At 46.1% G+C, this 14480-nt stretch overlaps 1 protein-coding gene across 2 annotated transcripts in view; it reads left to right on the plus strand.

The window, feature by feature from the left end:
* ATPAF1 (ATP synthase mitochondrial F1 complex assembly factor 1) overlaps positions 1 to 6058 on the plus strand; it is a 30547-nt gene extending 24489 nt beyond the window's left edge. For both annotated transcript variants that reach the window (XM_038558140.1, XM_038558142.1), the window contains exon 9: positions 3197 to 6058. In XM_038558140.1, the coding sequence (XP_038414068.1) occupies positions 3197 to 3391 (195 nt within the window). In that variant the 3' untranslated portion in view covers positions 3392 to 6058. The remainder of the gene's footprint in view (positions 1 to 3196) is intronic.
* Positions 6059 to 14480: the final 8422 nt, after the last annotated feature.

The raw sequence follows: 14480 nt of genomic DNA on the forward strand, positions 1-14480 counted from the left end.
TAAAATGACTTGAGATATTCTAAACAGTTTTGTATCACTAATGTATTAAAAAGGTGGTTTGGTGGGTTATGTTTAGAGGTTTGGCTTTATCCTGAGGACATGAAAGGGTTTTGAACAGGAAGTGACCTAGAAAGAGTTGGACTTCAAAGCCATTAACCTTAATTGTTTGCTTCCTAAATGTTTTTTATTTTTAGCCTGGTAAGTGTGAACATTTAGAAGACATTTGCAGGGCAGCCCAGGTGGCTCAGAGGTTTAACACTGCCTTCAGCCCAGGGCCTGATCCTGGAGACCCGGGATCGAGTCCCACATCAGGCTCCCTGATTAGAGCCTGCTTCTCCCTCTGCCTCTCTCTCTCTCTCTCTCTCTCTCTCTCTCTCCCTCCCCCTCTCCCCATGTCTCTCATGAATAAATAAATAAAATCTTTAAAAAAAAAAAATAGAAGACATTTGCAATAGTGTGAGCGAGAGAGAGTGGACACCTGAATTAGAGTAGTAAGAACGATAGAGAATGACCCCAGAAATATACAGGGAGTAAAATGGGCAGGACTTGGTAAGGTGATAGTGATCTATGAAGATTGAAAAAAAAAGGGAGGAATCAGGGTTGTTAGTATACCTCCTTACTGAGCAGCATAGGAATTAATATATTCATCTTCTCAGGTCCTAGAAAGGGTGGAAACTACTGCTTCATGTTGAGAACTAAGTTGGGGGAAGGGGGCTTACCATAACCCTCTATGAGAGACAAATACACATGTCTCCCTACCCACTATACTAGTGGTCTTTAGACTAGTGGTCAGAACCCTTTATCCAAATAAAATCCTTTTTTAAAAAATTTTATTTATTTGAGAGAAAGAGAACATCAGAGTGGGGAGGTAGAGGGAGGGAGAGAGGGAAAGAATCTCAGAAAAGGAAAAGAGTGTGCTCATGTGGGGCTCAGTCTCATAACCCTGAGATCATGACTTGAGCCCAAATCAAGAGAAACAATCAACTGAGCCACCTGGGCACCCCCAAATAAGATCTTATTATGTGAATCCTCTGCTATAACAGCTGAAACAGTGCTGAGGGACCTGAAGCACCTCCACAGAGCCCCTAGAACTCTGCAGTTTGAACAGCACTGTTCTATAATGAATACAGCTGAAACTACCCCTACCTCCACTATCCTGGAGCCTCAAATTAAAGTTGATTGTCAGAGGCCCCTACAGTTCATGGGCCCAGCAAGCAGTGGTATCCACTCCAATGATGGCAGTACACTTGCTCTTGAGCCATGTTAGAGTATAGGAAAGGTAAAATTGATAGAGTTATCGCCCTTGATCAATCTTAATTATTTTGCCCCACCAGAAGGAGTATCAAGATGAAGTAGAGGGAGTACCAGTCTAGGAATCCATAGGTCTGCCACTTGCTAGCCATATGACCTTGGGCCCAGCCCTGAACCTCATCTCCTTTGGTTTCCTGGCCTATTAAATGAAGACTGGGTGATCTCTGAGGCCCCTTCTAGGTCTAAAATTCTATTAATTTGAAATAGCCAGCATTTTGGAAAAAGGCTTTTGATTGAAAATCCAGTTTCAGAGATGAGTCTTTGCCTGTAAGAAATGACCTGAAAGCCCTCTGGGAGATAGTGGAAGTAAAGCAGCCAATGATATTTATAAATCTGTTTTCATCATTCTATGGCTAGACATAGCATATTTTTGATAGTTTTAGTGGGAATTTTCCAGTATCTTTTGGGGTTGGGTTTTGGCCATATGAACACAGTGATAATGAACAAGTGCCTCTGACCAGCTAGGACTAGTGAAATGTATAGGAAGCAAAAGTCATAGTAACTTGAGGTTTCTTTTGTAAGGTTTTGAGACACCCCTCTGTTACACAGAGTGCACCATTTCTCTGTCACTGTGGACCCTTCTATTTCCTGGAGCTTCGCTGGTAGAGTAGTTAGAAGTAGCTGCATAGCAAATTACTCCTAAACTTAGTGGCTTAAAACAAAAAAACACATTACCTCCCAGTTTATGTGGGTCAGGAATTTGAGAGCAGCATAGCTAGGTGGCTCTGGTGTAGAGTCTCTCATGAAGTTGCTGCCAAGATGTTGGCTCAAGGGCAGCCCAGGTGGCTCAGCGGTTTAGCGCCGCCTTCAGCTCAGGGCCTGATCCTGGAGACCCGGGATTGAGTCCCATGTCAGGCTCCCTGTATGGAGCCTGCTTCTCCCTCTGCCTGTGTCTCTGCCTCTCTCTCTCTCTCTCTCTCTCTCTCTCTCTCTCTGTCTCTCATGAATAAATAAATAAAATCTTTAAAAATAAAAAAAGACATTGGCTTAAGCCATAGTCCTCTGAAGAAGGTTGATTGGGCTCATGGATCCACTTTCAACCCCACTCTCATGGCTATTGGCAGGAAGCCTCATTTCCTTGCCACATCAGCTTCTTTGTAGGTCTTCTTGAATGTCCTCATAACTTTGGCAGCTGACTTTCCCCAGAGCAAGTAATTGAAGAGAGATAGCAAAATACAAGCTACAGTGTCTTTTGTGACTTAGTAGCAAAAGTCATTCTCCCATCATTTCACCATGGTCCATCTGGAAGAAGGAAGTAAGTACAGCCTACATTCAAGGAAAAGGAAACTAGCTTTCCTCAAAGAGAGAAGTTTCACAGACTTTATGGGCAAATTGTAGAACTACAGAGCTGGCTTTAGCACTAGTTTTCTGCCTGAGGTAGTATCAGGAACAGGTTTTATTCAAGAGTTTGTCTGGTTAGTCAAGAGCTTAGTACTGACTCACAAACTACTTCTAGAAGCTGAGTACCTATTGCTCTCCCTCCCCCTCTCCTTGAACATATACTTACCAGTTATTAAGAAACTACATGAAGAGAGAAATTTCAGACATATGTGTTCCTTTATTCAGCAGACATTGACTAGATGTGACCATGTGCAGGGATGTAAAGCAAGCACATACTTGGAGGAATTTATCCTAGGGAGGACAGACAAAAAGGCAAAAGAGAAAGAAAAGGACAGATACAATATAGTATGATACACACTATGGTAGAGGCCAGCGTGGGGTAATTTGAGTGCATTTGGTAAGGTGCCCAGGACTTGGATGTCAGGGAGTCAGAGGAGCTTCTGGAAGCAGTGACTCCTGGGTAAGGCCCCTCCACTTGCCGCAAGACTCAGACCCAGAGCTTTATGGCCCTGCGCAGGGAATGACCTATTTTTTTTCCTTACAGAATGTTGCTGAGGCACAGTGCATTGCCAACCAAGTTCAGCTCTTCTATGCCACTGATCGGAAGGAAACCTACGGCTTAGTGGAGACTTTTAACTTCAGACCGAATGAATTCAAATATATGTCGGTCATCGCTGAATTGGAGCAAAGTGGACTTGGAGCAGAACTGAAATGTGCCCAGAACCAGGATAAGACTTAGAGCTGTAAGGGTTGGCTTACAGAGTCTGCTTAGCCCCGGATAGCTTTCTAAAGCCCACCCGCCCCCTTGAGCTTTTGGGAGCTTAGCAGCTATAAGGAGCAGTCTCTGATGGGTTGCCCTGTGTGCTTACAAGAAGTAATCATGGAGGTGAGCCCTATTACTTGATATTCAGGAGTGAAGGTACCCAAACATTCTGATAATTATCTCCCAGCATACTTAAGCTTTCCTTTTTAAGTGTTTGAGGCCATAACCAGAGAGCTAAGGATCCACAGGATGGCGACTTGACTTTACACAGTGTAGTAGTGCTATGTATCCTTTTGACCACACAGCTCCCAAATGTTCAGTTCCTCGTATTTATAAACTTGTAACAGGATAGTAAGCTTGAAGGCCTGCTGTAGTTAGATGTGGGCTTTGCATACTCTTCCTGTTTGCCTCTTGACTGGCCAAAATACCCTGTTTAGACTCTAGGTCAGCCAGATATTGCCATCGGAATTGAGACTTCATCTAGATGTCCCCAGAGTCTGGCTTGGAAGGTCAGTAGATTTCAGGTATAGTTAAACATGCAAGTACAGTGCCTGCATACTTTTAAACCATAGTTCATTATGCCTCACCCTCTAACTCTGCCTATTAGAAGCTATGTATTTGGAGGAGGTGGATCAGTGCAATGTAAATGGATCACAACTTTTTTAAGGAGAGGATCCATCCCAATTTGCATGTTTGGTTTTATTTCATTTGTTTTAAACAACTCTAAGCCATGCCAGTATTATGTGAAAAAGTAGGTAGAAGCAAATGTTCTCAGATTGGGTGTGGGAAAAATGTAGCAATAAAATAAAGTCTGGCTTAGGGTCTTTTTACACTAAACAGTGAAATCTAACCTATGTGCTGCCCTTAGTGCCAGTGCACATCAGTGAACTGATTAGAACTCATCTTTGGACTCAGCAATTGGTTAAAATGCCGAAAATAAGAAAAAGGTTAGTTCTTCATTGCTGAATACTCACTTTTGGTTTGTAGTGTCACTGCTGTGGTTCCAAGTTCAGTGATAGAAAAGGGCAGTGGTTACAACTAGCCTTCTGAATCTGAGGTCCCTGGAGCCCCCCAGTATTTTTGTCAACCCCCATTTCTATGCCTTTCCTTTTCTTGATCTGATGTGCTCCACTTTGCTGCTCCTGTCCAAGGTCTGCTTGTGTTGGCACTGAATTGGTAAGTGGGAAGGTAACCAGTAGTTGCAGTTTGTGTGTTTGTGTATTTTCTTTATTATGGAAGATTATTTATAGGTTGGGCCTGTCCCCAAGCTCTTTAAATGGGATTGGACCTCCCATTACTTTCTGGGCTGTGTCTATTTTGTTGCACTTCTGAGTCTGTGTGTAGAATGAGATAGTGTTTAACCTGGAATTGCTGCTAGCCTTTCACAGTTTCTTTAAAGGTTGGACTGTTTCCTAATGAAAATTCTGGACCTGCCTCTGGTTCTGACAGGTCCTTTTTAAAGAAACTTCGGTCTGGATGTTTTGAGTCCCAGGAATCTTTGACATCAGGTGGAGTTGCTTTCATGGGTATACGCTTATTTTTGCTTTTCTCTCCAGATGGACCCAGTTCTTGGTCATAGTACATTTTTATAATACCTCCACCAGAGGGTGAGAAGATGATGGGAGAAGAAATAAGAATTGGCCTCTCCTTCCTCCCAGCTTTGCCCTAAATCCCCACTTGCCAGAGAGGGATGTACACATGGACAGTTACATTGGACATGATCAAAATGCCATCTGGATGTTCTTTATATTTACCCGGTGCAATTTCACAGAGAACTGAAAGAAAATTGTAATAATCAGTAAAATTGTACCCTGGTGCAACATGGTGTTATAGAAAGTAGACAAGCTTTAGAGTTAAATGAATCTAGATTCAGATGTCACTGTTGAGATTCATTAACTCTATGATGTTGAACTTAACATCTGATTGTTTCTCCCCTGATTGTTTACTTAAACCCTCTGATTGTTTCTCCCCTCCATCTGTAAAATGTGGATAATAATAATAATAATAGCTACCTCATAGGATTATTGTGAGAATTAAATAGGCTTATACATAGACTATGGTAGAGCTTAATTAATAAATGTCAACACCCTTCCTTTTTTCTAATTCCCCTCCTCTCATTAAAGACCAACACAAATTAGCATTTCAGACATACAGATCATTCTTCATTCCTGTCTAAAGAGCAGACTTTATCTCACAAGTTCTCAAACTTTAAGTTGCCATAGAATTACTTATAGAGCGCTTTAAAAATGCAGATTCTCAGGTCTCCAAACCTGCTGGATCATAATCTTTTCAGGTGGTGCTGGGAATTTGCATTTAATATGTGCTCCAGATGATCTGAACATGGGTCAATCACTAGTCACACTTTGCGAACCATTGCCTTATCTGTTCTTGAAGGAAAAAACACCATTAGATCATTCTTTCCTATGGACAAATAACCTTAGGATTGATTCCATTGCTCTTGCCTCCCTTAGTGGTCTCCGTTTACAGTATAATTATGTATGTATGTATCTTCTTTCCCCACTAGACTGTGAGCTCCTTGAGGGACAGGGTTTATCTTCATTCCCAGTGCCAAGGAAATGGCCTGGACATAGAAGATACTCAGTTGTTTGTTGAATAAATAAATGACATGGATTTTAGCCAAAACGTTATCTTGTATATGTACCTATATTTAAATACTCTGAATTTAAGAGAATCTCTCAACATGCGTAGATTAGAGCTTACTAAGTCGTAATATTTGCAAACCAAAATGCCAGCTATACACAATCTTGTATCTTTCCAGTCCACTGGCATGACCTTGGCAGGCTGTCGGCTCAGGGCAAGTCAGCAGTCACTCACAAAGCACTTACTCCAACCACCCCACGTTAGGTGCTGACACAGCAAGATGAGGAAGATGATCCCCTGCTCTCGAGGTCTGTTCTGGCCACTGCTTATGTGTCTCTTCCCTCGGACCTCACATCTAGCACCTGGTCATAGTTTACCTTGTCTTGTTCTCAGGATGTTTATGCTGCTGCTTCTTTCCTCAAACAGTTTGGAAGCAGGAACTTCATCTTTTGGGTATTTTTGCACTCTCTGTAATATCGACCTTTAGTTCAGTCTTGGAGAAGAGGTATAAATGCCCACCCCCAGTCATTTGGTTTAGCATTAATTTAGCATTCATTCATATTTGTTGAGCGCCTATTTTATTCCAAGCACAGTTGTAGGAAACGGGAATACAGCAATGAATAGGACAAATAAGGCCCCTGTTTTCATGGAGCTTATGTCCTTGTGGAGAAAACAAATGAATAAGCCAATAAGATTGTTTGAAGTACTACAGAGCCATGAAAATAAAATAGTGTGCTAGAATGTGGGGTGGAGACAATAACTTAGTAGTCAGGAGAGCCATCTCTGCAGAGGCGAGATGATACATGAGGAAAAGTGCCAGGTAGAGCAAACTGCGAGTGCTGAGGCCTTTGAAGCAGGGCCAGCTGAACACGCGTGTTTCCAGGTACAGATTTAAAGGTTTATTCCTTGCCCTCGAGGAGCTCACAGCTCAGCCAGCAAAACACTGATGTGAATAATTATAGTGTAAGGCACACTGACCAGTGCCATCTCAGAAGAGGGGCAAGGAGGGCTCAGGAACGCTGCCAGGTATTTTGGGGAGGCACATTCTTGCCAGACCATGGCACCCGCCCCCTTCCATGAAGTGCGTATGTTTTTTTTTTTTTTTTTTTTTTTTTTAATTTTTATTTATTTATGATAGTCACAGAGAGAGAGAGAGAGGCAGAGACACAGGCAGAGGGAGAAGCAGGCTCCATGCACCGGGAGCCCGATGTGGGATTCGATCCCAGGTCTCCAGGATCGCGCCCTGGGCCAAAGGCAGGCGCCAAACTGCTGCGCCACCCAGGGATCCCTGTTTTTTTTTTTTTTAACAGGATAATTATGTATTTATTTTTAAAGATTTTATTTATTTATTTTTAAATATTTTATTTATTTATTTATGAGAGAGAGAGAGGCAGAGACAAAGGACAAAGGGAGAAGCAGGCTCCATGCAGGGAGCCTGGCCTGGGACTCGATCCCGGGTCTCCAGGATCACACCCTGGACTGAAGGCGGCGCTAAACCGCTGAGCCACCTGGGCGGCCCACGGATGGTTTTAAAAACAAATACAGGGATGCCTGGGTGGCTCAGAGGTTGAGCGTCTGCCTTTGGCTCAGAGCATGATCCTGGAGTCTGGGATCGAGTCCCACATCGGGCTCCCTGCATGCAGCCTGCTTCCCCTCTGCCTGTGTCTCTGCCTCTCTCTGTGTGTGTCTCTGATGAATAAATAAATAAAATCTTAAAAAAAAAAAAAAAAACAAATACAGGTAGATAATATCAAAGTCTCAAAGAATTTGTGCTCCATGCAGACAGGCCTGGTGAGTTCAGAGCTGGCCTCACAGTATATAACAGATTTGCAGTAAACACTAGCATTGATTACTAGAAGCTCACCGTGTGCCAGGCGCTGTGGAAGCCCTTCATGTGGATTATTTCAGTCCTCACAGGTCTGTGAGGTCAACAGGAACCTGCTGGTTGGTGAGATGCATGGCTGCTCTCCAGGTGCCAACCCTGTCCTCCTCATCTTCCAGCTCAGAGCAGATGGCAGCCTCACAGCTACCCCTAACCCTAGCTCTGGCCTCCCGCTCAGGCCCTGAGAAGTCATCAGTGGCCCCTGAATCAGCCCTTGCTCTGAGACACAGGTGTGCCAATTTTCCTGCTGTCAAATCAAGAACAAAATGCATGCGTTAGACATTTCTGATTCCTCCAAACTTTATTTCAAAAGGCATCGTGTTCTAACTAAGGAGAACTTGTTTTGTGTTTTGTGCTGCATGGAGCACTTTGGTCTTGGCAGTTCTCCTAATGTGGCAGGTTGGTGGCAGCATTCTTTATCCCTTTCTGCTGAAGGAGAGACTTGGTACACAAAAAGGAAAGAGATGACTTAAAGTTCGCTGCCTGCATTAGGAGCCAAGCCAGGAATAGAAGGCGACTGTCCACGCTCCAGATTTAATGGTGTCATTTGTAACCTCCAATGAGCAGGCTCATCTCTCACATTCATAGGACTACCTCTTAGCCCTCCAGACCTCAGGAAACTAGAAGGGCTTCAAGAAAAATTGGTTTGGGACCATTGTGAATTCTCCCAGGCTCCCCCGAGCATTCAGAAGCAAGTTCCCTTGGATCAGCTCACAGGACAAGGAACTTCAGGATCTGGTCAACTTTTCCAGGCTCCTCTCGTGCTAGGCCCCCACCCACTCCCTTAGCTCCAGTCATTCTGGATGACCAGCAGTTTCCTGAATACACTGTGCTCTTCTTACCTCTGTTCTGGTCTTCAAGGATACTTTTGCCTACCTTGAATGCCTGCTCTCCCTTCATCAAGTTAATTCTTACATGTCTTTCAAATCTTCACTGAAGCATCCAGACCCTTCCTTGACATCTACCCACCTCCCTACTGCCCAGGATGTGCTCCTCTGTGCTTCCCCAGCATTTGGTGTTCCACCTTTATAAGGCTGCCTCTCCCATAGACTGGACACTTTTTGGAGACAGAGACCATATCTTAATGGACTTTATTTTCCCAGGGTCCAGCATGAAGCCCACACAGAGAGATAAGATACCCGTCAAATGTTAAATTCCTCCTGGATGAATGCTCAACTCAGACCACCTGTGTCTATAAACATCCCTTGCATAATGAGATCCAGCGCCGCCAAAACGCGCTGTGATTATGTCCCAGCCCGGGCAGTGGGCATTTTGCTTGCTCTGCAGCTGGGAGGCTGCATGTAGAAAACAAAACCATGGGGCCATCAGAGGAGGCAACCAGATTCGGGATATGTAAGCAGGAAAAACTGAGAGACAATGTCCAAACGTTTGGAGCAGGAAAATTATTATAAAGTACCAGCCCAGCATGTTCGAGCTCCTGTCCTAGCTTACCAAATCTTAACATTACAAAAGACCTTGGAGACTGTCCAGTCGCTAGTTTTCAACTGTGCTTCAGGAAATGCCAACAGTTCTTAGAGGTGGGGATCCTGGGAGCCTGGTCCTTACCCCAACTCAACCAGAGAAACTATGTTATTTACTGGGCTTCCCCTAACTGTCATTTGAAGAAACAGTTTTCAACAAAGACTGAAAAACCGGGTCTGGTTTAACCTCCTGCCATAACAGCAGCCTTCTCTACAGCATCCCCTGGGCAACTATTGGAAAACTCCCAGAGCCTGGGAGCTGTCCACCCTGCTGGCTGACCTGAACCCTCCTGAGACAGCTCTGAGTGATAACAAGTTCTCCCCCACCCTGCACTGAGACCTAGCCACCTGGCACTCCTCATCTCTCTGGGCTTCGTTCTGCCCACCACAGCTGGAGCCTCCCAGAAAGTGTTCGCTGTTCCACCCCATAGCCTCTCCTGCGGGCATACAACAGCAGCTCTCAAGTTGCCTTGTGGTCTTTGCAGCAGAGTCAATCAAGGGTGGGGGGTTGGGTGACTGGGTGACAGGCACTGAGGAAGGCGCTGGATGGGATGAACACTGGGTGTTATATGTTAGCAAATCGAACTTCAATAAAAACAAATTAAAATCTGGAGGAACTTGGTCTCAGATAAGCCATCCACAAATAATCAGGCAGGCCTTGCACCTTGGCCCGAAACTCCTAAGTGTCACCTGGTTTCTGACCCTATCCTAGGTATGGGCACTGGGTCCAGCCAGCTGGTGATCAGGAGAGATTAATAGTGCTCATTCTAACCTGAATGCTCTGGTCTGGGCTTACCCAGCCTTCCCCTCCTTGCTCCCCACCTGTCGGTTTGTGAATCCAGCCTTGAGATCCCCAAATTCCGCGACTTTTTTTTTTTTTTCAGATTTTATTTATTTATTCATGAGAGACACAGACAGAGAGGCCAAACACAGGCAGGCAGAGGGAGAAGCAGGCTCTATGCAGGGAGCTCAATGTGGGACTCGGTCCCAGGACACCGGGATCACTCCCTGGGCCAAAGGCAGGCGCTAAACTACTAAGGCACCCAGGCGCCCCCCTTCCACAACTGTTTGTTTCCCAGAGTTAGGAGTCTCTCATGGTTTGTCTCCTTCTCTAATTTTTCCCACTCAGTTCCCCTCCTTTCTCTTACATAGTCTCTTTCACTATTTCTTATATTCCCTGTATGAGTGAAACCATATGATGATTGCCCTTCTCCAACTGACTTACTTCACTCAGCATCCTACCTCCAGATTACAGATCTCTGCTTTCTTAGTTCACTAGATAAAACAGCTTACAGGTTAAAGAGACCAAAGCCTATCATTCCCACCTGGCCGAGCATCAAAAACACCTAAAGAACTCATCACAGATGTTGATCCTTAGGCCCCATCACAAAAATATGGATTATTTTGGTCTGGGGTGAGGCCTGGGATACTATATTTAAAAAAAAAGTCTCTAGTCTGGTTTGGGGACTTCTACAGTGAGTTAATGATTTTATTTATACCTGAAGAAGAAGGCTCTAAACCAGGCGAAATGATTTTCCCAGTGTCACACAGCATGTCAGTAGCAACATTCTTTCTATCTCTTTGTTGTGAATTTTCTCTGCACTTTGGTTCTGGGGAGCCCCACAGTAAAATATCTGAAAAACAAGGGCTGGCTTATTGTCTGCCTTCAGGAAAGATTTCTGGGATGAGATAGCTTTTTCCAGCATGTCCCAGGTAAGGACTTTGGAGGATAAGAGAGGAAAGTAGAGGTCTTCCCAGACTCTGGGAATCCAGATGGCTTCCCTGTCTGATTGCAGAGAGCTGAGAATTCCCCAGCTCATGAGCCCGGGAGCCAAATGCTGGATTATCTGTGCCTGGCCCCCGCAGCTGCACAGAGAATTGTGTGTTGCCCGTGCCGGCTGAAGCTCTTCATCCATCCTGTACATATTTGCTCTTGCCTGTGGTGAGGGAGCAGAGGGGGATGATGTATGGAAGCTGGGCAGGCAGGGGGATGGATGGGAACTCAGCTACGGAGCTCGGCTGGGAGACTCACACCCCATTGGAGCTGGGATTGATTGGCTGGAACTTCCCAGTTTGTCTCAGGCCAGCAGCCTGCACTGTGTCCTCTGGGCGCCCCTGTGGACAGGGGATTGCTGTCAAGGTCAGGGAAGCTCTGGGTATCTCGCTGGTGGTCCACCACGCACCTTCTTCCTGAGGCAGAGACCCTCCACTCTAGGAACAAGTGACCCTCAGATGGGCCTTCTGTTCCTGACCCCCTTCTCTGTGTTTGGTCTCCTTGTTGTGTCTTTCTCCTTTTCTACCTGCAGCTCACCCTAACGACTTTCTCTCTTGGGTGCTTTGTGTAGGATGTATGGAATATGACCTGCACCACCAGAGTCTGCAAGGCTATCAAGAGTGAGCAGGGAATCTAAGGCGCTGCCAAGGTTTCTGAGGATGGTGGATGAACTTAATGCTATTAATTGCTTTAACATGGATCCAAGTACACACGGCTGTGTTTTCATCTACTTTCCCAGGAGGCCATTTTTAGAAAGTGTCTAGCGGCCTTGCAAGCCATTTGTTCTGCTTCGCCTGATTTACCCGTGGGCGCATCTGCTAAGTGCCCAGTGTGGGCCGGCGCACCGGTGATTGGAGTTAGGAGGCCTGGGTGTGAGTCCTGGCTCTGCTGGGTTTTTTCAGGCTCTGCCTCTTGGCCAAGTCCTTTCACCTTCTGGAGCTAGTATTTGGGGTTGTTGCAGGACTCAAAGAGTGACCAGAGGGGGGAAAATCACTTTGTAAACCAGAAAGTTCCTTACAACTGTCAGTTGTTGCTACGGGGTTCCAGGGGAGGTAAGATAAGTAAGAGCCGGCTTTTCAGGGTTTCCTGTCCAGAGGGGAAGACAAAGGCAGGGGCTTCACCGGGAAGCCGGTCTGCAGGCGCGAAGGACTGTGCCAAGAGCTCCCCCGTGAGGAGGCTGCGTCCGGCGGCTGGGGTAGGAAGAAGGCTCCCTGGAAGCAGAGCGCGCCCTCATTCTCTCCGCCTTTGGCAAAGCTGCGCTCCTCCAGCTGCTTTTTGAAAAAGCCCTAAACCCGGTACGGCCCCCCACCCCGCCCCGAGGAGCCGGAAAACAAGTGCGGGAAGTCACGAGCCCTGCTGGCTGTGGAAATCAGGCTCCGCAGCGCGGGGGGCGGGGGCAGCGCCTGGACCCTGCTTTCTGGCTGGGCGGGGTTGCAAGCTTCCTTGCTCCCGGGAGCGAAGCCAACATGGGACCTAGGGCTTCCCCCGGAGGGAACTGTAGGGCAGACTTGGGGGGGTCATCCTAATTGCACACATCCAGTGCCTTCTTTCCCCCTTAGTGTAACTGCTTGTTCTCTTGCCCACTCCTGCATCCCTCCCTCTAGAGGGAAGTACAGTTTAACAGCTCTAGAAAGATAAACCTCCCTCCCTCCCTCCCAGGGTCAAAGAGAGGAAGGAAGGAGAAAATGCATCTCAAGCACAGGTGTATAAAAGGTTCACTGAAAGGCTTTTATTGTCCTTCTTTATCTTTGGGCCCATCCTGTTCACTCCCCGTGCCTCATTTTACCCATTTACTCTGAGGAAGTTAGATTGAGATAGTTACTGGGCCCTTCCCCTTCAAGAGCCAACCCTTTTGTGACTGGTTGGTTGTGAAGATCTTCTGTAGCCTCAGGTTTTTTGGTTTGGTTTGGTTTGGTTTGGTTTAAAGTAAGCTCCAGGGCAGCCCCCGTGGCTCAGCGGTTTAGTGCCGCCTTCAGCCCAGGGCGTGATCCTGGAGACCCGGGATCGAGTCCCACGTCAGGCTCCCTACATGGAGCCTGCTTCTCCCTCTGCCTGTGTCTCTGCCTCTCTCTCTCCTCTCTGCGTTCCTCATGAATAAATAAAATCTTTAAAAAAGAAAGAAAGTAAGCTCCATAAATAAATGAATAAATTCTAAAAAGTAAGCTCTTTGCCTGAGTAGGGCTTAAAGTCACCACCCTGAGCTCAAGGGTCTTGTGTTCTATCAACTGAGTCAACCAGGTGTTACAGGGCAGCCTCAGTTTTATGAGCTGCGAAATGGGCCACCTGGGCCACCCATCTGCCCTGGGCCTGCATAAGATCTGCAGAAGACCGAGGCTTTTGTCATCACCCACAAAGCAAGGCCAAGGTCTGCATGGGGGCCACATACCGTGCCTGCCAACTGGCGAACCCTCAGTAAATACTCAGAATGAAGGAATAAATGAACAAATGAACGAGACAGGCGTAGTGTCTCCATAACATGTTAAAGCTACACTAATTTACTACTGTTGTGACTAGAAGGCATCTCCCGCCCTCTGAGAGGCCCTCCAGCTTTACCCTGCGCCACAGGTAAGCCCGCAACAGGAAGGTTGCCTTGGGCTGCTTGGGCTGCTGTAACGGAATGCCACAGACTGGGCGGCTTAAAAACAGCAGACATTTATTTTTCCAGTTCTGAAGGCTCAGCAGTCCAAAGCCAAGGCATCCACGGTTTCAGCGTCTGGTGAGGACCTGCTTCCGCTACCTAGACGGCCAGCTCTTTGCTGTGTCCGCATCTGGTAGAAGAGGCGAGGGTGTCTGTGGGGTCTCTTTCGTAAGGGCACTAGTCTCATTCCTGAGGGTTCCATCCTCATGACCTCTTCGCCTCCCAAAGGCCCCACCTCCAAACACCATGACACTGGGGATTAGGTTTCAACATATGAATGTGCAGGGGAGGCGTATCAACATTCAGTCTATCACGGGTGTTTTCAGATATTTTCAGACCTCAGTCTTCAGAATAAACATCACCGGGGAGCGTGCTAAGCAGCAGATTCATGGACACCGCCCCTCCTGAGATACTGAAACAAAATCTCTATGAGAGAGGCCCAGAAATCTGCCCTGGTGTGTTTCCTTTTTTAAACTTATTGTTAATAACTTTACTTATTATTGTTAATAAGTAAATACTTGTTATTTAAAATACTAAGTAATACTTATTGCCATTAATAGTTTACTTATTCTTATAAGTTTCAACTTTTTATTGAAATATTAAAACGTGGGATCCCTGGGTGACGCAGCGGTTTGGCGCCTGCCTTTGGCCCAGGGCGCGATCCTGGAGACCCGGGATCGAATCCCACA

The sequence above is a fragment of the Canis lupus genome, chromosome 15, assembly GCF_011100685.1.
Source record: "Canis lupus familiaris isolate Mischka breed German Shepherd chromosome 15, alternate assembly UU_Cfam_GSD_1.0, whole genome shotgun sequence".
NCBI classification, from domain to species: domain Eukaryota; kingdom Metazoa; phylum Chordata; class Mammalia; order Carnivora; family Canidae; genus Canis; species Canis lupus.